General features: G+C 54.7%; 1 protein-coding gene across 6 annotated transcripts; it reads right to left on the minus strand.

Moving 5' to 3' along the window:
- Positions 1-1,547: 1,547 nt before the first annotated feature.
- On the minus strand, positions 1,548-21,459 carry CPT1C (carnitine palmitoyltransferase 1C). 6 transcript variants are annotated; one of them, XM_042919636.1, is made up of 19 exons: positions 21,381-21,459; positions 20,019-20,173; positions 15,463-15,602; positions 13,840-14,011; positions 13,505-13,606; positions 13,280-13,417; positions 9,505-9,582; positions 9,170-9,277; positions 8,982-9,066; positions 8,488-8,683; positions 8,139-8,321; positions 7,578-7,683; positions 5,850-5,966; positions 5,327-5,491; positions 4,927-5,061; positions 4,130-4,282; positions 3,541-3,654; positions 3,312-3,404; positions 1,548-2,771 (listed from the first exon to the last, which is right to left on the minus strand). In XM_042919636.1, exons 2-19 carry the CDS (start codon positions 20,157-20,159, stop codon positions 2,586-2,588), a joined length of 2,412 nt encoding a protein of 803 aa, XP_042775570.1. In that variant the 5' UTR covers positions 20,160-20,173; positions 21,381-21,459; the 3' UTR covers positions 1,548-2,585. The 6 variants fall into 6 exon arrangements, with proteins under 6 accessions (XP_042775570.1, XP_042775568.1, XP_042775571.1 ...); XM_042919634.1 differs by lacking the exon at positions 21,381-21,459 and adding an exon at positions 20,894-21,108; XM_042919637.1 differs by lacking the exon at positions 21,381-21,459 and adding an exon at positions 20,298-20,586.
- Between the last annotated feature and the right edge of the window lie 196 nt (positions 21,460-21,655).

A 21,655-nucleotide genomic window follows, 5' to 3' on the forward strand; every position in this document is an offset into this window, starting at 1 on the left:
AGGAGGGGAGAGGGGCAGAAGGAAAGAGAGAGAGAGAGGGAGAGAGAGAATGCCGAGCAGGCCCCATGCCCAGCAAGGAGCCTGTCACAGAGGTCGATCCCATGAACTGTGAGATCATGACCTGAGCCAAAATCAAGAGTCAGTTGCTTAACCGATTGAGCCATCCAGGTGCCCCTAGTAAGATCTTAAAACAAAATAAAAGATTCTCCATTCCAGGGTCTCTGCAGGGTACAACTCATGCAGTGACCAGGGCTGTGGTTTCATCAGAGGCTCTACTGGGGAGAGAGCTGCTTCCAAGCTTCCTTAGACTGTTGGTGGAATCCATTCATTTTCTGTTGGCTGTATGACTGGGGGTCCCAGAGCTTTCCTGGATGTTGGCGGTGGTGACCCTCAGGTTCTAGAAGCCACCCGCAGTTCTTTAGTAAGGAGGCTTTCTCAACATGACTGCAAGCCAAAAAAGACAATCCCTCACCCCATGGAGAGATTAAGGGAGTGATACGCCATTACCTTTGCAATGTCATATTGGTTGGAAGCAAGCCATGGGCCTACCCACATTCGAGGGGATTACACAAAGGTGTGGACCTCAAGGATGGGAGATCACTGGGGGTTACCTCAGGCTCTGTCCTCCATGGGGATGGATCTGAAAATGGGATTTAGGGGCGCCTGGGTGGCTCAGTCGGTTAAGCGGCCGACTTCGGCTCAGGTCATGATCTCGCGGTCCGTGAGTTCGAGTCCCGCGTCGGGCTCTCTGCTGACAGCTCAGAGCCTGGAGCCTGTTTCGGATTCTGTGTCTCCCTCTCTCTGACCCTGTCCCATTCATGCTCTGTCTCTCTCTGTCTCAAAAATGAATAAACGTTAAAAAAAAATAAAAAAAAAGAAAATGGGATTTAGTTAGGGATATGGGGTTGAAACTAAGGTACCTGGAGTTTGCATAACTTTTCTACTGCTGTCTATTAAAACAACAACAACAACAAAACATGACAGCTGAAAACAGCAAACATTTATTATCTCACAGTTTCTGAAAGTCAGGAACTCTGCAAGGCAGGAGTCTGGCTCAGGGCCTCTCATGAGGTTACATCTAAGAGGTCAGTTGGGCCGCAGTCATCTGAAGGACTGAATGGGGTGGGAGACTCTCCTTTAAAGATCGTTCCCTCACATGTTCCTCCCTGGTGGTTGGCAGGAGGCCTCAGTTCTTCGTGACGTGGGCCTCTCCATAGGCTGCTTGGGTGTCCCCATGACACGGCAGACGGCTTCCCGCAGAGCAAGTGATCCCGAGAGGGCGCAAGAAGGAAGCCAGGATATTTTTCACGTCAGTCACTTCTACCACATTCTTTTAGGAAAGTGAGTCACTAAGTCCAGTCCATGCTCAAGGGGAGAAGGATTAAGGTCCACCTTGTGGAGGGAAGTATGTCGAAGTCTTTGTGGAAAAAATTTTTTTTTTAATTAAGTAAACTTGACCTCCAATATGGAGCTTGAATTCACGATCCCAAGATCAAGAGCCGCACGCTCTACTGACTGAGCCGGGCAGGTGCCCCACTTGTCGACATTTTTGAAAGTACCAGAGTTAGTGGGTTGGGTCTGAAGGTTTGGGTTGGTGGCGGTTAAGCTGTGCACGGTTTTAATTTGTTGTTGGGCTTGTGTGTTGTTACGCTTGATGTGGTGGAGACCACAGGGCTTGGCGTCATGGAGTACAGGAATCATGGCACCGGTGGGCTGGATCACTGGGGTCTTGGTGTGGTCAGACGGGGTTGGTGGTGACATGGCTTGAGTTGAGCCGGCGGGCATCGTAGCGGTACTGGGGGTCGAGTAGCGGTGTGATCGAGGAGTGCGGTGTTTAAAGCATAACTCTGGGTCAATTTTAAGTTTGGGGTATGGCGGAGATTGGATGGCAGTTTTGGTCGGGTGACGGAGGTTGGAGTTGGATGTTTTTGCGCCGTTTGTATGCTTCCGGTTGTGGTTGTGTTGTCGGGGGTAGTGGGGTGTGGCGTTGCGGAGTCATTGGTTTTGGGATCGCGACAACGGTCAGGTGGAACATTAGGCAGAGCCTTTCCCAGTTGTGGGAGTGGCATCCGTCACTGAGGAGGAGGTTGGAATGGCCGGGGTTGGGCTGAGGAATAAGAATTTTGGGGGGTTCATCGGAGGTCTCGACAAGGGTGGCTGGAATGGTGTCGGTCTTGAGGTTTGGGGTAGGCAGTGGTGTTGGGGCAGCAGGAACTGGGTTAATGAGAATTTGTGGGCTTATGTGACTGAGACTGGCCTCGGATGGTTGGGTCTGGTGTGACTGGAGCCGGGAATTCAGTAGGAGTGGGCAGGGTTGGGGGGTGTGCCTGAAGTTGATCGTAATGGAGAATTCACGGTTGGGCCTGGGGACGGAGGGGAACTTTTCTTCTCCTCCCTGATCCTCACCCCTCCCACCCCCTGTGAGCCCAACGGCATAGCGAACACCACACACCCAGCTTACACGTCTTTATTGGACCAGATGCGGGATTTCCAAACCCAAACAGGCTGCCTCTTGTCCTGCACCAACCCAGTCGTAGAGACCCTCTCCCTAGTTCTTGGGGAGGCCAGCTCCCTGCTGGAAGGGGTCAAAGGTTGGTGGATTTCGTGGGGGCCCTGGAGCCCCCAGTGTGGCAGGGGAGAGAGCCATGCCTGTGCCCCGAGTCCTCCTCCTGTAACCCTCTGCACCTGAGCTTAGGGCGCGGCCCCTCCTGGAACAGGCAGGCCACATCCAACAATGCATCCTCGATGTGCTGCCCCAGCCGGTGGGAGTCCTGGAAGGAGAAACACGTCATGTCCAGGAGGAACCGGGACAGGGGGTTCCTCGGCGCTGGAAGACAAGAGGGCTGGTCTGAGGGAGGAGGCGGCAGGGGACTGGGATTCCTGGGTCTGGGGGCAGCATTGAGCTAGGAGTCTGGACTCCTAGCTTGTAGAAGAGGGAGCTGGTCTGGACTCCTAGGTTGTAGGAGAAAAGGGAGCTAGGAGTCCAGACCCCTGGGTCCTGAGAGAGGAGGGTGCGGGGGGACGGGGGGGGGGGGTGGGTTCCAGCCTATCTCCCCATTAAAAAATTTTTTTTAATGTTTATTCTTGGGAGAGAGAGACAGAGACAGAGACAGAGCGACACAGAGAGAAGACAGAGCATGAGCAAGAGAGGGGCAGAGACAGAGACACACACACAGAATCTGAAGCAGGCTCCAGGCTCTGAGCTGTCAGCATACAGCCGAGGCAGGGCTCGAACTCACAAACAGTGAGATCACGCCTGAGCTGAAGTCGGAGGCTTAGCCAACGGAGCCACCCAGGCACCCCTGTCTCACCGTTTTTGTGCTAGATTTTTTGCTGGAGATGTGGAAGGTGATGGTGTCATCCCCCATGAAGATGTACGAAACCCCATAACCGTGGTCATCCGCCTGGAGAGGGGCAGAGGCAGGGGGGACAAACTAGCCTCCAGGCCCCTCCTCCCCAACTAGGCAGGAGCGCGGCCGAACTCCCTCCTCCCTCGGGGCCCACGTCCAGGGAGGTGGGGTCAGGCCCCGGGGCACTCACAGGCCCGAATCCCCCACCAGAGGAAACATAGTCGGGGTAATTGTGGACGTCGAACAGGTGGGTTTGCTGAACGGGGATCTGGCTGGTGGCCAGCTGCCACTGCTCAGAGTGAACCTGACGGACAGAGAGAAGACGGTCGAGGATGCAGTGAAGACCAAAAGACCAGCCGGTCCGCGCCCCGTTGGCTCAGCTCCATTCCACGCAGCCCGGGCCCATTCCGGCCTCCCCCTCGCCCCCCGACGGCCTAGTTCCCCCAGATCGCCGCATTGTTGGCTCTGGCCTTCTCCTCCCTGACCCCAGCCTCCCCTTTCTGACCGCGCGGGTCCAACTCTGCTGGAACCGCCTTTCCCTCCGTCTTCCTGACCACGCCCCCACCTGACCACGCCCCATCGCCTCCCTGACCCCGCCTCCTCTCCCCTTCTCGCTCCCCCTCTTCCCTCCCTGCCCTCTCCCTTCCTCTCTTGCCGCAGCACCGCCCCCGCCCCAACTCTTTCCTCTAACTCCTCCTTTTGCCCACCTCACCCTCCTCGTCCTGAAGTCCCTCTCTTCTCCCGTGGTTCCCCGCTTCCCTCTTTCCCTGCACCCTAACCTGGTCCAGAAAAGGCGACTGCAGGTGCAGGAACTGGGACACGATGTAGAGAGCGAAGAGGTGGCGGTCGACCCCCTGTCCGCTCATCGCGGCCTTCAGCAGAGCCTGGTGCTTTTCCACGGCCAGGCGGAACATGGCACGGCGCTGTGGTTCCTGGGGTCCCCCCGGGAGGTCACAGGTCATGGAAAGACAGGAAGTGGGCTTACTGCTGGGGCCTGCCACACCCCTGGCCTCAACCCAGCTTGCAAACTCCCTGCAAGGCAGAGATACCAATTCTACTTTGCGGAGGGGAAACAGGCTCAGAGAGGGGGAGTCACCTGCCCGGGGTCACAAGGCAAAGCAGAGGCAGGTGGGTTCCCAGGTCTGTCTGATCCAGGGCCCCAGGTCCTTCCATTGAACCATAATAGGTAGCGGGAAAGGGAACAGAGGTGCGTGGGGGGTTTCTGAGCAGACAGGCAATGTTAGGAATATGTGGAGGGGTACAAATGCAAGTCCTAAGGTGACATAGAGGTTAAATAATCAAAGAGAGACACATTGTGGAACCAGAGATCCCTGTTAGGTGATCCCCCAGTGCCCTGTGCGACCCCCCCAACTAAAGCAAGTATCACACTGCACTGAAATATCTCTGTCTCTCCCCACCAGTGAGCAGCTTGAGGTAGGAGACCAGGTCTGGGTCCTCCTTTGTCCATAATGCCCATCATGGGTCCCGGTCCTCAGAAGGTGCTCCATAAATATTTGCAAGTGTATGAACGAGTATGTGGAAATGACCAAAGCCTCAAAACGAGGCCCACACCCACTGTCTTCTCTTTGTCCTCCATGGCTCTCACAAAGTTGCAGGCCTCTCTGGTGCAAGATCGCACCGTCTCCGTCCGGCCTTCCAGGAACAAGCGAGTCATGGTTGACTCATAAGTCAGGCAGAATTGACCCCTGTCCTGGGGGGGGGGGGGGGGGGGGCGGCAAGGAAGGGAGAAGCCTGTCAGCCGGGCTCTGGAAGTCACAGACTTGACCCACCTCTGTGTGGCCCTCCCGCCTCCTCCTGCCGGGAGAATGTGTGACTGGGGAAGACAAATCAAGATGGCGGCCCCACAGCGGCAATGACCAAAAAAGCGTCACCAAAGGGGCTGACAAGGGAGGTCTTGGGGGGCCCAGGGGAACCAAGGTCCCGAGAAGGGGTTGGGGTCGAGGAACCCAACTGACCCGGAAGTGGGCCAGCTGCAAGGCCATCTGGATGAAGCTGTCTGAAGAGAGGTGGCAGCGTTTGATGAAACTCTTGCCGAAGTGGGAGAAGGGGAAGACGTGGCAGTCAACATTTCCAGACAAGGTCTTGGCTCCCCTCAGGGCTAGAGAGATGGACAGATGGATCTGCCAGAGGAGGAAGGAGGGAGGGATGGCTGGGGTTACGGATGGGGTAGGGTTAGAACTGGGAGTGGGGAGAGAAGCGAAGGTGGAACTCGAGTCAGGGTAGGGGTGGAATGTGGAAATGGGGACAGAGGCAAACGTGGAGCTGAAGGGCTGGATTAATGATGGCGGGGGGGACTGAGGTTGGGCTGAAGACCGAATTGGGTCGGGGAGGGGGTTGGGGTTTCAGGTGGGGAGGACTGGATTGGGCTGGGATTGGAGATGGGGCCGGGGTGGGATTGAGTTTGGGGATGGGGATGAGTTTAGAGTCAAAGCCAGGGGGTTGCAGACTTGGAGGAGAGGCCCGGGAGCCCAGTCTCACCTTTTCTGGAAGGTCCCAGTGCAGCCGCTGGGGCTGGGGCAGTGAGGGATCAGGATGCCCTTTGCAGTGGCCGTCGGCTGAGTAGCCCAGCTGAAAACATTCTGTGGCCAGAGTGAACTGTGTACAAACAGAGGCTGTCAGAGTCCCTTCCTCCCTCTGGATTGAGGGCTCTCTAACCAGGGACTTGCTTTCGTAAGTCCCTTCTGGGGGTTGGAGGGCGGGGGGGGGCAGTCGTTGAGAAACAGAAACCTCTGATGTTCACAGGTGGGTTCTCAGGTTCAAGTTCATTGAGAGTAAGTCCGATACTAATACTCAGCTGGTGCCTACTGGCCTTTTACTTCTGACTAGTAGACAAAAAGCCACCAACGGTGGCCCCCGACTTCCCAAGACACCCCCTACCCTCACCCCCACCAGGATCCTGAGACCAGAGAGATAAAGCCCAGCACAGCATGGGCCGCCAAGGGGGTTGGTGTCCATTCTGACTGAGTGGTGCCCACGCCCTGATGGTTCTTAAATTTTATTTTATTTTATTTTTTATTTAGTTTTGTTTTTGTTGTTAAATATTTTAAATCAGCCCTGGTCGAGCACCTGCTACCCACCAGCCTTTCCCTTATTCTCATGATAACTTAGGGAGACGGGATAAAGATCCCCATTTCCGCATTAGAAACAAACATCAAGAAACACTTTATGCCTTGGAGTTTCCACGTATCTTTATCATACTCTATGTGACATCTCTTCACTCAAAGTTGATGCGCAGAGACCACAGGTTGATATGAAGGGTCTGAAAGTTAAACTGAATTGACAGTTTCATCGGCCAATATCATCAAAGGGGGCAAACTCCCATCTTACAAATGCGAAACAGGTACAGAAGAGTCCATGCTTACCCAGGGCTGTTCCTAAGATCTGAAAGGGGCCTCCCTTCCCCTCAAACATGCTGGATCCCACCCTGGGCCTCACCCAGTACCTCATGCAATGCTATGGAAGAGTGGGAACCTGAGAGGGTGTAGACGGCACCTGCTATGATTTAGGGACTAAGAAAAAAGAGAAAATAGAGGGGCGCCTGGGTGGCTCAGTCAGTTTCGGTTTCGTGGTTTCAGCCCAGATCATGATACCACATTTCATGAGTTCAAGCCCCGCATTGGGTTCTGCATTGACAGGGTGGAGCCTGCTTGGGAGTCTCTCTCTCTCCCTCTCTCTCTGCTCCTCCCTGCTCTCTCTCTCAAAATAAATAAATGAACTTTAAAAAAAAATTTAAAAAAAAAAAAAGAGAGAAGATCGAGATGCTAAGGTTCTCAGGATTGGATGGGAGCTTACAGAAAAAAGAAACTCCAACCCTTCCATCTGATGAAGGGGAGAAATGAGGCTCAGAGGAGGGGAGTAACTTTCCCAAGGTCACACAGCAAGCCATCACACTGATTCAGTGTATTGTGGTTGAAAGGCCTCATTTTCTGGTCTCAGAACATTCTGGATCCATGTTCTTGCTCTGCAATTCCTGGCTCTGTGACTCTGGGCAAATCACTTCCCTTCTCTGAGCCCCGGCTGCCAACTCATCAAAAGGTCATAATCCCAGACCCTCTTTTCTTTGCTGGGTGCCCCCCCCCCCACCCACCCATCTGGTATCTGCTTGTCTGAGCCTCTGTCTTCCCCCTAAGCATAGGGCCCTGGAGAGGAAGGTCTTTGGAAATGGGGCCGATGGTCCCCAGGGCAGGAGGGGACTGGCTGCCTCACCTCCCACATGTGTCCTGAGATGGGGCAGTCGGCCCACGAGTGCTCCACGCTGAGACCCAGCTTCCCATTGGAGAAGACGATTAAAGTGAAGGATTTGTCAAACCAGCTGCAGGCGAGAATTCAAAGTGGTCACCAGAGAGCCAGGGCCAAGAAGGAACTTGGGTGCTCTTGGTGGAAAATGCAGGAGTGTCAGCCTGGGGGGATTTTTCTGGAACCAGGGCTGGTATAGGGATCTCTAAGAGGGTGGAGGTCTCCACCAGGCAGTCTAGATGGTTTCTGAGGCATGTCTAAGGCTTGGAAAATTAGGACATCTCGAGGGAACATGCCAAGCAAGGTTCAAGGCTCACGAGGAGCTGAGGGGTTATGGGGATTCTCCCGGGGACCTCAGAAATCACGAGGGTGCCTCGTGCACATCTAGGAAGTTGTCTGAGGATCTCTAGGTACGGAAGTCCCAGGTCTGGGCTCTAGGGTCTGCTTGTCTAGTGTCCAGAGTCCCAGGTCTGGAGACCGGGTTCTGGGGTCACAGGTTGGGGTGAGGTTCCAGTCCAGGGGCTGACTCACCGGTCATGGCCCCTGCCAGCCAGTAGGGCATGGGCATAGGCATCCAGTGTAGCTGCGGGGTCCTCCCTGGTGAGCCCTGCAGGTTCGGAGTCCAGGGATACGAAGAAAGCAGCTCCTTCCACGGCCTCCAGGGTATCCTCAGCCTGGGTCTTCAGGGAACTCCGTACCTGGGCCCACACGTCCCTGTGGCCGGGGTGGGGGTGGGGGAGGGGGAGTGGAGGGTGGGGTGACTGTACCTGAGCCCAGGCTGGCCCCGTACCCCCCAGCCCCCACCCAGCCCCCAACCTTGCCCTTCTACAACCCTGGGAGGCTGGCTGGGCCCCCGGGGCCCCCGATCTCCCGCCCTCACCTGGGAGCAGCGGTCAGGGCCGCCAGATGCTCCTCCTGGGGGCAGGCGGGGGAGGGGTCGTCCAGGATTCGCTGGAACTGCTGCTCCAGGGCCCGCGGGGACAGCAGGCCGCTCTGGGAGTGGGTCCCCACGCGGTAGAATCGGCCACGGTGGAAGACGGCCACGTGTCGGCTGTCGCGGAGGTGGCGGATGTGGTCTAGGGGCGGCGCGGGTGGAAGGGCAGAGGGCACGAAGGTCAGTGGCAAGAATAAGAACAAGGGTCATTTATCAGGCACTTCCTGGGTGGCTCGCACTGTCCTAAGTACTCATTTCACCCTCACTACCCTGTGCACCCTTATAATCCGGTTTCAGAGACGAGGATACCCAGGCGCAGAGAGGTTGCCCAGGTCACACAGCTAGGGAGCGATGGAGCTGGGATTCGAACCCAGGAGACCATGCTCTCAGCTACTACACTGTTGACGCCTCTGCCGGTGCGGGGCCAAGAGGAATCTCACCTTTCTGGATGCCGGGAATGCGCGTGGTGTTGAAGATCTTCTCATACTGGGCAGAGCATAAGGGCCGCATTCCCATCAGCAAAGTCTGCAAGAGACCACGGGCTCCCGAACTGCCTCCCAGGACCCGCGTGGCCCCACGGCCACAGGACCGCAGTCTCCGTGTCCGGCCCACAGGGCGGCCCTCTTACAGGCAGGATCTCCTGGCGGTTCAGGCGGTGGCGGTAGAGGAGGAGGGCGTGGACCGCGTTCCCAGCGCGAGCGGCCTGCACCGGCGTGGGAGTGACGTACAGGAAGTCCTGGGGGCCAGCCGAGGGGACCGCAAAGCGCCCGGGGTCAGGCGTGCCCCTCACGGGGACACTGACCCCCAAACCCAGATCCTGACCCCAACAGAGGGCGGGATGGGGAACCACAGACTCTGATTCGGGTCACGGCCCCGAAGCTCCACCTCCTACAGAGACATCCCAACCCTAGATCCTTGACCGGCGGCCCCACCCGGCTCCCAGCCCCGACGTTCCCTCCTCACCATCATGTAATAGTTGCTGTTCACCATCAGCGAGTGCCGGGAGCGCAGATACACAAATTCTTCCCACCAGTCACTGACCTAGGAGTGGGGCCGAGAGACGCACAGCTGGGGTGGCTGCGGCCAAGCTGGGGAGCGGGGCAGTGGGAGCGGCAGGACCCCCAAGACTTGGCGGCCACGTCCCTGAGGGTGGAACTCAAAGAAGGAGGCCATCGTGATCAGTAACCAGCAGTAACCCCGAAGTCCATCAATTGGGGATCAGTTAGCTAAATCGCGCTATACTCCTGTCCCGGAATATGCTACCAAGCTATTCAAAAAAGCACACGGCCGGGCACCAGGGGGGTGCTCAGTGGGTTCAGCCTCTGAGACTTCGGCTCAGGTCATGATCTGGCGCAGTTCATGAGTTCCAGCCCCGCCGGCAGCTCGGTGCCTTGAACCTGCTTCAGATTCTGTGTCTGCGGCTCTCTCTGCCCCTCCCCCGCTTGCACTCAGTCTCTCACAAGTAAATAAACATTAAAAAAAAAAAAAAAAAAAAAAAAAAAAAAGAACAAGGCAAGGGGCACGTAGGTGGCTCAGTCAGTGGAGCAACAGACTCTGATTTCAGGTCTTGATCTCAGGGTCCTGAGTTCAAGTTCAAGTTGGGCCTGGAGCCTCCTTTAAAAAAAAAAGTAGGGGTGGCCCAGTCGGTTGAGCATCTGATTCCTGATTTTGGCTCAGGTCACGATCTCACGGTTTCATGCTGACAGTGGAGAGCCTGCTTGCGATTCTCTTTTTCCCTCTCTCTGCCCTTCCTCTGCTCACACACTCTCTCTCAAAATAAATAAGCAAAACTTAAAAAAAACTACATAGCACCAAGACCCAAGTGTCCAACGAAAGATGAATGGGCAACCAAAACGGAGCCTATCCCTACAATGGATTTTTTTTTTTTTTTAAGATTTTACTTTTAAGTAATCTCTACACCCAGGGTGGGACTTGAACTGGCAATCCTGAGGTCAAGAGCCACACACTCTTCCAACTGAGCCTGCCAGGCGCTCTTACGATGGAATGCTAACATAAAAAGGAATGAAGTTCTCATGTGCACTGCGACACGGACAGACCCTAAAAACATTATGCCAGGCGATATGAGTCAGACACAGAAGGACAGATCGTGTATGATTTTATGTGCATGAAAAATCTAAAATAGGTAAATCCCTAGAGATAATAAGTAGAATAGAGGTTACCTGGCACTTCGGGGAAGCAGGAATGGGGATGTATTGCTTAATAGGTACCGAGTTTCTGTTTGGGATGATGAAAAAGTTCTGGCGATAGATTGTTCTGATGGTTCCAGACACGGCAAATGCACTTAATACCACTGAATTGCATACTTAAAAATGGCTAAAACGGAGGCGCCTGGGTGGTTCAGTCAGTTCAGCGACAGACTCTTGGTTTTGGCTAAGGTCACGATCTCATTGTTCGTGAGTTCGAGCCCCACATGGGGATTCCCTGCTTGGGATCCTCTCTCTCTCCTTCCCTCTCTGCAACTCTTGTGCTCTCTCTCTCTCTCAAAATAAGTAAAATAAAGTTTAAAAATGTATTTTAAAAATGGCTAAAATGATAAATTTTATGTTATGTCCATTTTATCACAAATATTATACATATTTAGGTTACATATGTTTTATATACTATATTAAATCTATATTTTCTACAAATTATAAAATATATAAACATATTATGTTTTATGCAATTGAAAATTACATGTAGGGGCTCCTGGGTGGCTCAGTCGGTTCAGCGTCCGACTTCAGCTCGGGTCATGATTTCACAGCTCGTGGGTTCGAGCCCCACGTTGGGCTCTGTGCTGACAGCTCGGAGCCTGGAGCCTGCTTCCGACTCTGTGTCTCCCTCTCTCTCTGCCCCTTCCCCGCTCGTGCTCTGTCTCTCTCTGTCTCTTTCTCTCTCTCTCAAATAAACGTTAAAACAAATTTAAAAAAATTACATGTAATATAGAAATAAAATTTACATAGCATAAATAAAAAATATAGATAAAAAGTCTAAGTGAGAGGAAAGCACGGTGTCAGACTTTAGTTGGCCTTCACATTTTTTTTTGTTATACATAAGATAACAGGGTATGTTATAATTGGTGGTGCCTTAGAAGTCCAATGAAATACATACATCGTGCGTGTGTCCGGGCCCGTGTACGTACACACGCGCGTGCATACGCACACGCGCATGCGCATTGGAACAGACTCCGGTCCAAGAGCTTGAAGGAAAAAAATGTAAAAACTAAGGCCTGGCTTCCCTTCTCCCTCTCCAGACACGACTCGGTCCCCTCCATAGCGCTTGTCCGTGCTGCTGCCCCTCGTGGCTCGGTCTCAGCAACTCCTCCCTTCCAAGTCCAATGCTGTCACCCAGGCCTCTTTCCTGAGCCTCCACCCAGGTCTCCAGCTGCCCCAGGGCAGGTCCCCGGCACCCCCAGGCCTGTCACACCTGCCCCCACGGAGCTCAGTGCCTTTGCCCCAGAGCTGCTCCCCTTCTCCCCATCTCAGGGACACCCCCGCCGTCCCCCCACCACGTGAGGCCCGTAGGCGCCACCCTTGGCATCTCCTCACCCCCAGCCTGACAGTCCCAGCCCCACCCCCCCACCCCCGCCCCCTGACTCTTGCCTCATACCCTCTGGCCCAATTCCCCTGTCTGACCTTGTCCTCTACCCGCCCCCCCTCCCCCGCATCCTCTCCAGCCTCCCAGCCTCCAGTGTCTCCCCTCCAGTCTTTCCCCCACACCAGAGCTGATCCTGACCTCCCCCTGTTCAGCATACTCCCATGGCTCCCTAGCACCCCCAATAAAAAGTCCAGGATCCTCAGCTGGAGTTCAGGCCACTCCCCGCCACTCAACCATTCCCTCTCTTGACGACCACCCTTCAATCCCTGTGTCCCAGCGAGCGATGCCCTCCTGGTTCCCAGCCCACGTCCTACAACTGCCGTACTACTCACCTCCGCTGGGCCCATTCCCTCCTACCAACCGCACCGGTTCAAATTCTGTCCAACCCTCAGGGCTCAGGCCTAGTAACTACTCCTCCTGGAACCCTGATCCTCTCGTCCAGTGGCGGCGTCCCCAGACCCCCCCCCCTCCCCCCCGCCACCGCAGATGCTCACACCGCCCCACCTTTCTTCGCTGCTACCTCCACCTGATCCCACACTGCCTGCCCCCTATTTATGACTTCCTCCTACAGAATAGGAGGCCTGTAAGCCCCGATTTGAGTGAGTTGCTGTCTTGCTCTGTGCCTCAGTTTCCCAAGGAGCTCAAATCAGAGTACTACCAAAGGCCTAGCTCCTGAACTCGGAATAGAAGCCCATTTGGGGGGGATGCCCTTACCCAAAAGGAGGGGATAAAACCAGAACAACTCTGGGGGCGGGGGGTTTAGACCACTGGCCTGCCGGGCAAGGAGCTGAACCGTCCGAGTCCGGGAATTCTGGTTCCAATCCGGGAGGGTTGGGGGCTGAGCTGTGGATGTGGGCAGGCCCTGGAGGCGGGGCTTAGATTAAGGATGTCGGGCTCACGTCGGAGCATGCAGGTCCCGGGAGAGGCTCAAAATGTTAGCACACGATGGATATTGGAGAGTACGAGCAGCTCAGAATATTGGAGCATCTAGGGCGGGGTTTAAAACTACTGGAGCGTGTGGGCGGGACTCAGAACGCGGAGCAGGGGGCGGGCCTGCAGGTTGTGGGCGTGTCGGGGGCGGGGCGTAGAACCCCGCCTTAGGAAGGCGGGCTCAGAACCTCCGCGTTCAGGGTGGGGGACTCACGTAATTGGACGCCCACCAGGACTTGAGCCGCAGGTACCACTGCAGCAGCGACGCCTGCAGCCTCAAGAATTCCTGCGCTAGGACAGACGTCAAGTCGAAGTCCTCGTTGGAGAGGATGGGCCGGACAGATTCCAGGTACTGAGGGGCGAGGAGCAGATGGTAGCTCGCGCGCCCGCCCGCCCCCGGCCGCCTCCCGCCCCACGTGGAGGTAGCGGGCGGGCCCACCTTGCGCACGGTATCCTGCACGGAGGGCACGGGCTGGCGTGGCAGGGAGCGCTGGTAACTGAACAGCATCGGGTTGCGACCGGAGAAGATGCGGACCAGGGCCTGGAGGGAAGCGGGGAATTAGTGGGTCACTGCACCCCTCCCTGGGATCCGGGACCGGGATCGGGGGTTGTACATGGCAACCTACAGAGAGAATGGGGTTGGCAACCAGAGAATGGGGGGACAGACCCAGGGGGAGGCGTAGAGACCAGAGAGAGATGGACAGGGTCCCAGAGAGAGGGACATAGAGAAGTGGGTCCCCGGAGGGCCTGAGCAGGGCTCTGCCCTTCACATACCAGCCAGGTCTTGGTGGGCGAGGACATGGCTCCGTGGGGTTCAAGGAGCCAGCCATGGTAGGACAGAAGCAGCCTCAGGGCCACGTGAAGCGTGAAAATCAGGGCTCCCCACAGGCACGAAGCAAACAGCGCGGCTGCCAGGACTCCCCGAAGCCTGTGGTGCTGTCCACCCCTGGGGGAGTGAAAGAGACACCGGGCCTGGGTCTCCTGGCCTCAGAACGCCCCTTCCCTCCAGCCCCACCAGCCCCTGCTCTTCCTGATAGTCTCTGACCCTGATCTTTTGACTGGGGGCCTATCTTCTAGAATTGGAGTCAGTCGTAGAAATCGAGTTTCCTAGGGGTACCTGGGTGGCTCTGTCAGTTAAGCGTCTGACTCCTGATTTCAGCTCAGGTCATAATCTTATGGTTTGTGGGTTCAAGCCCCTCATCAGGCTCTGCGCTGACAGTGTGGAATCTGCTTGGGATTCTCTCTCTCCCTTTCCCTGCCCCTCCCCTGCTCATGCTCGCTTGCTCGCTCGCTCTCAAAATAAATAAAAATAAAACGTTAAAGAAATTTAAAAAAATGTAAGAAAGAAACTGCTGATCTAAAACCACAGTAAATCAACATGTTTGCAAAGTGGCAATCAGATAGACATATGAGCAAATCCCACCTGGAGGACTAGGAGCGAGTTGCTTCCCCTCTGTAGACGGGGTAAGTCTAGCCTTCCTGGAAATTTCTACCTCTGATCCTGGGTCTGCCCTGTGGGACTGTCTGTATAAAATCTGAACCTTCTTCCCCAGGAGGACGAAGCCAAGAATTAGAACCTGTCACTTCCCCCACACCCGGCTCCCAAACCGTCCCCCCAAATGGCAATTATAATAACACAACCATTCCCATTTAGTAACCTTCTGGCACTGTATGGAATATTCCACGTGCATGCTTTTTTTTTTTTTTTTTAAGATTTTGTTTTTAAGTAATCGCGACACCCAGCGTGGGGCTCAAACTCACAACACGAGATCAAGAATCGCGTGCTCCACTGACTGAGCCACCCAGGTGCCCTTATTACCTATATTTAATTTTTTTTAATGTTTATTTATTTTTGAGAGAGAGAGAAACAGAGTGTGAGCCGCAGAGGGGCAAAGAGAGAGGGAGACACAGATCTGAAGCAGGTTCCAGGCTCTAAGCTGTCAGCACAGAGCCCAACACGGGGCTCGAACTCAGGAACCACAAGATAATGACCTGAGCCCAAGTTAGACGTTTAACTGACTGAGCCACCCAGATGTCCCTATTACCTGTATTTTATAGAGGAAGACTCTAACACCGAGAATGGTTCAGTCTCTTGCCTAAGGCTACACAACTGAAGGCCAGTAGGGCTCCTACTTTTCTCGGTGCTTATATAACCATGTCTGGATATTTTCTAGTCTGTCAGTATCCCCCTTAGCAAGAAACAGACCGGATGGAAAATAGGCAGAGAGAAGGGGGGAAATCACCTCCTTTTTACTCATGCTGTACCTTTATTAATCTGACCCAAAGTAAGTCTCAGAGATTACTTCTCTTTAGCAGGCACATCACACTGATAGAGAAGCTTACCGGGTGGAGGGGGAGGAATTAGGGAGGTTACTGGGCCCAAGCGGGGGAGCTCACCAGTCTGGCAGCAACTCTTCGATCTTCTCCATCAGTCCTAGGGAAGGATCCAGCTGGAGGAACCAGGCGAGCTGAATGGCACTGAAGAGGAAGAGCCAGCTGAGGGGGCTGGCAGGGAACACACCAGTAAGAAAGTCATTCTGCAGGGAGGAAAGGCACCCATTCAATCAATTAATCCTCCTCTAAGCACCATCCTTAGACATTGACAGAGCACCCAGTGTGCGCTGAATCCCGAGCTGGGTGCTCAAGCCCCAGTGGGGACCAGAGAGATCTGGGTCATGCCCTCAGGGAAGTCAGTCAGGAACGAAGCGAGTGCTAATGCGATAAAAACAAGGCAGGCACAAGAGCCCTGAGCAGGATGCTCAGCTTGGAGGAGTCAGGGAGGGCTCCCTGGAGGAGGTCACTCCCAGGCAAAATGGCCCTCCATATACTGCAGGGGCTGGAGCTCAGCAGGCCTTCTAGAACTTTGTGGCTATGGAATGAATGAGGAATGCAAAAGTTCGGGGGAAATGCATGGAAATACCTAACGCTTAACCAGCGCTCACTACCTGCCCGGCCCCTTTTCCAAGGCGGAACTCTTAAAACCCCCCCAACATCTCTGTGCGGCAGGTACTCAGGTGATCTAATTTTGCAAAAGAAACCACTTGGGTTCAAAGTCACACAGAGAGCATGATAAGAGCTGCTATTCGTTGCCATCAGGGCTCCAGAAACCGCGTTCTCTTTTCCCACGTTTAACAAATGGGAGAGCCTCAGAGATCACGGTTTAGAACTTGGGCTCTGGGGCCCTGGGCTCAAACCTCTCTGCTCTGTCACTAACAAGCTGAGTGACCGCGAGCAAGTGGCTTCGCCTCTCTGTGTCTGTTTCCTCATCTGTGGAATGGGAACAATCCCAGTACCCGGCTCGTGGGACTGTCATGAGGACGGGATGAGAAAATGTCCTCCCACAAACAGTTATTGTGGTCCTACAGCAGTGATAAGACAGCAAGATTCCTGCTCTCCTGGGGGACAGAGCAATAGCTACGTCAGTAAAGGATTTAGGGTAGTGTGGCAGGTGGCATTAGGGACTGTGGAGTAAAATAAAGCAAAGAGGGCTGGCGGGGCAGGGGGGAGGGGGGAGGGTAGTGAATTGCATAGCTCAGAGCCAGGCACACAGTAAGCGCTCAGTAAACATCATTACCAATGCTCCTTTCTTTCTATGGCTACCCTACTTCCTGTTGGGGATTTATTTATGTGACGATCTTCCCTTGGTATGGCAAGAAAAGGTTACTGGCAACCGTGGTTCTTTGGTTGCTTGTTATTTCTTTTTAAGAGAAGCAGTCTCTTCCTTTATCCGGGGCTCGGGATCGCGGTAGAACAGGGCTTCGTAATAACAGGAAACGTCTCCAGAGCCCTTCCCAAGGACGAGATGCCTCAATAAATCATTGCATTGCCCTGTATCTCAGCAAAACAGTAGTAAATACCATTATCTCTATCGCATGGGCGAAGAAAGTGAGCAGACAAGAAGTTTGAAGAACGTGTCCCAAGCCAGAGAGGGCCCACTGTCAACCCCTCAAGTCGTCCAGATGTCTTGTGACCCTAATGCAACAGGATGTAGTGCAAAGTTCCACACGGGGGCGCCTGGGGTCCGCTGCCTCTCATATTCATTTGGAAACCATCTCAGGAAACACTCTGACCTCCTGCTGCTGAACAGCCCACATGTGCGCTGTGCCACGTGCTTGGCCCAAAGGACCCACTGCACGTCATTCGCAACAGCCCCATGGCATGGGTCCTGGGACCACGTTCTAGAAAAGCAGGATAGCAGGCGTGGGTATGGGTTCCACAGCCAGACTGCTAATTCTAGTCCTGCCTCGAGCACTGCATCTTGGCAGCTGTGTGACCTTGGGAAAGTTGAAGGCACCTCTCTGGGCCTCTGTTTCCTCATCTGTAAAGTGGGACAGAGAATAGGTCTACCTTAGAAGGCTATAATGAAGATCAGATGAGCCATACATTTATTTACTTTGATTTTTATTTGTAAAAGATTTTATTTGGGGAGCACCTGGGCGGCTCTGTCCGTTGAGCCTCCGACTCTTGGTTTTGGCTCAGGTCGTGAGTTCGAGCCCCACATCTCATTCTGCGCCTGGCAGCATGGAGCCTGCTTGGGATTCCCTCTCTCTCTCCTTCTCTGTCCCTCCCCTGCTCGCGCCGTCTCTGCCCCTCTCAAAAATCAATAAACAAACTTAAAAAATTAAAAAAAAAAAGATTTTAAGTCATCTCTACACCCCACACGGGGCTCAAATTCACGACCCTGAAATCAAGGGTCACACGCAAGCAATAGATTTAAAGGGTTTGGTGAGTGTAGAGCCCAAGACACACTAAATATGACCTGATGTGATTTTCGAAACGAGGAAGCAGAGACTCAGAGAAGTTAATAACACGCCAGAGGGCACCCAGCACTTACGACCTATGTGGAACCACCAGGATCGTAGGAATGGCGATGTTGGAGCGGTCACTTCTCTGCATCAGACCTTCTGTTAAGACAGCTCATGCTTACAACAACCCCTCGAGGCAGGGACTGTCAGGGACGCCATTTTATAAGTGACAAAGTTATGGCTTAGCAGGACGTCTATGCAATTTCAGCCCTGCGGTTGCTGAGGGCACAGCCCTCACCCTGAAACCAAGTTCCAGGAGCTACGACTTCAGGGTGGCTCCTAAGGTCCCAGAATGGAAGAGAAAGGACAGAAGAGCATCCAATGTCCCACAGGGAGAGAGGCAGCTATGTGATAGAAAGGGAAGAACGATCACTATTACAATGATCAATTAATACTAATGACAGGGTCTGGTGGGGCCCACCAGGCATAGGGGACTGACTCTGAGAAGGGCTTTAGGTTTTGACTCAAAAGTAGGGGTGGTGATGGCCAAAATTTTCAACAATGCAGCACTAGTCAAAATCCACTTATAAGTATAGAAACCAGAACAGCGGTTGCTTTGAGTCGGGGGGGGGGGGGGCGCTAACTGGAAAAGGGCTCAAAGGAACATTCTAGAATGGCGGCAATTCTGTCTTGCTAGGAAGTTGGGTGCACAGGTATTGTCAAAATTCAAGGACTGTACCTTTTAAGAACCTGTGCATTTTTTTCTGAATGAAACGATATCTTAATTTTAAAAATATATGTGTGGCTCAGTCAGTTGAGAGTCTGACTTTGGCTCAGGTCATGATCTCACAGTTCGTGGGTTCGAGCCCCATGTCGGGCTCTGCGCCGACAGCTCAGAGCCCGGAGCCTGCTTCGGATGCTGTGTCTCCCTCTCTCTCTCTCTGCTCCTCCCCTGCTCGTGCTCTGTCTCTCAAAAATAAATAAACATTAAAAAAATAAAGTAAAAATATATGTATATGTGTAGATATGTGTTTATGTATTTAACCCCAGGTTAATGTCCACAAGATAATGTTCTAATTGATGAATTAGCCTGAGGCCCAGGAAGTTCCAGGGGCGGGGCTGAAGAAGCTCTTTGTGTGTGTGTAGGTGGGGGGGCTACCCACATTGGGTGTAGACATGGGGCTCGAACTCACAACCCTGAGATCAGGAGTCACACGCTCCACCGACTGAGGCAGCCAGACACCTGGTTAATGAATAAAGAACAATCTTATCAAAAGCTAACACTTACTTGGCACTTGCCAGGGCCCAGGCAGTTCGCTCAGTGCTTACATGTAACAATTCATTTAATCCCCTCGACTGTCCCGTCAGGGGAGCTGTTATCATCACCCCTGTTTTACGTGTGGGGAAACTGAGGCTCAGAGAGGAGTACTTGCCCAAGGCCACACAGCTAGTAAGCGGCAGGGCCGGGATTCAGAGTCAGTCTCGGCCAACCCCGCAGGCGATGCAGACTTGCGTTCAGACAGGGCGTGACCACGAGGGAGACACTATATGTACCCAGTGCCGGACTTCTAGAACTAGTGACCCTGGGGCAGGCGTGGGTTCTGGTTAGACGTCGGGCATGGGCATTCTAGAACAAGGGCAGTGGTGAAGTGCCTACGGACATTTGGAGGTTCACGTCTGGGAACCACAGGGAGGGCGCCCGGCGTATGGAGAGGGGAATTGGGGGTTCAGCGGCAGGCTTGAGGAGGCAGCCTCAGACCCAGGGGCTCGGGCTAGGAGGAGGATTGGGGTGCGGGCCTTCAGGATTGGGGTGTGGGCTAACCAAGATCTTCCCCGGGTCACAGCGTTCAGAAATGAAGAGCACCGAGTTTAGCACCTGAAGATGAAAGGGAAAGGTGAGGGGAGCACCTGGGGTGGGGGAAGGGGTCTGAATTCTAGAAATTGGGTGGAAGTTGGGTTTGCGGGTCTGAGGACAGAGGGAAGTGGTCCAGGAAGTGGTTGTAAGAGGTGAATAGAGGTTCCCAGTAGGGGAGGAAGTGAGCCTCAGAAAACCCAGAAATGGCTTTAAGGGGGTCCTGAAAGTCCACATCCAAACCCCCAGAAGGGGGGGTGGGGGTGGGGAGGGATAGGATCCCAGAAGTGGGCCTCGGGCATCCCAGAAACACGTAACCGGAGTCTTGGAAGGAAACCAAGCGTGGCCCTCCTCACCCAGAAACGGGCGAGGTGCCTTTTCCAAGAGCGCAGTCCGGAGAGGTAGATCTCCTGCAACACGGGGGCACTGAGCTCCACTTCGGCCCCGTCCGAGGTCAGCGAGGGTCGGAAGCCCACGGCCTGGTGCGCTTCAGCCATGTCACGCTAGAGCCCTGGGAGTTGGGACAGAGGGTCATTTTCCAGGCCCCCAGCCTCAGACCCAGGAATCCGGGCTCCCAACCCCCTCCTCCTGCAGACCCAGGAATATAGGCCGACGGCTCACCCTTCCCTAACCACCTGAGGGGTCTCGAAGGACTTTGTCAGAGACTCGGGTGTTGGGGGGATGTCAGTTGGGGGCCTCTGTGAACGCATAGAGAGGCAGGAGGGATAACTCGCGCGAATCCCTTTTGCGACTCTGCTGAGAAGGAAGTGCAAGGCCGTGCGCCCCTCCCCACTAAAGACTTTCAAGATTCGGGGTTGGGGACGCGAAACCAGCCCAGGGTCGGGTTGCGGGGTCTGGAGAAAAACATTAGTCCGAGACCCATTGAAATGAACACCTGCCGGACGTTGGCACCGTCCGCCTCGTTTCCGCTTCCCATGCCAAGGCGGGGGAGGGGGGGGGGATGGGACGGGCGGGGAGTGGCGGGGGAGGAGCAGGGGGAATGTCTATAAATTCTTCCGCTCCAGGATGGCCCAGCGTCCCCTCCCCCCTCCGGGGGCTGGAAGAGGTGGGGGAGGGAGCACCCTACTGCGCATGCCTCACAGCCAGGGATGCTGAGACTGTGAGCCGATGCGAGCTTCGAGGACGAGTGATGGAGAAGCCCGCACGCCCAACCCAAGACACAGGCCTCCCGGCCCCGCGGGAGCTCGGGTCCCTCCGGTGCGATACTTACCACGCTGAGTCAGACGTCCGCCGAGCCGATCCTGGAACCCAAGCCCCAGCCCACCCCCCACCCCCGATTCAGAGCGCCAGACCCAAGTCTCCCACTTGCATATGTCCAATCCCAGTGCGACGAGTCCACGACTTGGTCGTCGGGCCTCCGGAGCTCCTGGCCGCTCCCGATTATCCAACATCCAGGAACCCTGATTTCTGCCTCGCGTGTGCCTTCGCCGGGTAGGCAAGTCCCTGGCTTTGTCCCCGCCCCCTTCCAACCCTCTGCGTTCTATCCCCGCCCCCTCGAATCCCAACGTCCAATCCTCTCCCTCCGTTCGCTCCCTAGCCTTCAGCCTTTTTCTACCCGGCCTGATTTCTCTACCATTGGCTTCCCGGGTTCTAAGCAGCTCCTCTCCTCTGAACCCCAGGTTCTTGAGCTTCCCACTCCGCTTTGTCTCACTCTCTCTCTTTGAAAAACGAGGCTCAGCTTGGTACTCATAGCCCACCTTTGGGTACGTGTAAAGTCACGCGCGTGGGTATCGAGCCGGAGCGAATCAAAGTTCTACCATCCCGAGGAGGGAGGGCTACTTTGGGGAGTTGGGCCCGCCCACCAAAACCGCCCACGGAAAAAGCAGCTGCGCGGATTGAGTGGTGCGAAAGGGAAGCTACAGCAGATTGGATTCAAGGGAGACAGGCAGAGGGACTTCCGTGTGGGAAAAGGTGCACGGATAAAGGGGGAGAATATGTCACAGGCTGAGCTCCGACTGGGAGGCCGGGATGG

Source organism: Panthera leo, chromosome E2, assembly GCF_018350215.1.
Source record: "Panthera leo isolate Ple1 chromosome E2, P.leo_Ple1_pat1.1, whole genome shotgun sequence".
Taxonomy (NCBI): Eukaryota; Metazoa; Chordata; class Mammalia; order Carnivora; family Felidae; genus Panthera; species Panthera leo.

Excerpts from the sequence above, each read along its gene's own strand:
- CPT1C (XM_042919636.1), bottom strand. The coding sequence starts at position 20,159 with ATGGCTGAAGCGCACCAGGCCGTGGGCTTCCGACCCTCGCTGACCTCG. Across the intron at positions 9,278-9,504 it reads ACAGCAACTATTACATGATG|GACTTCCTGTACGTCACTCC; the intron begins GTGAGGAGGGAA and ends GCTGGCCCCCAG. Across the intron at positions 8,322-8,487 it reads GCCCTGACCGCTGCTCCCAG|GGACGTGTGGGCCCAGGTAC; the intron begins GTGAGGGCGGGA and ends CCCCGGCCACAG.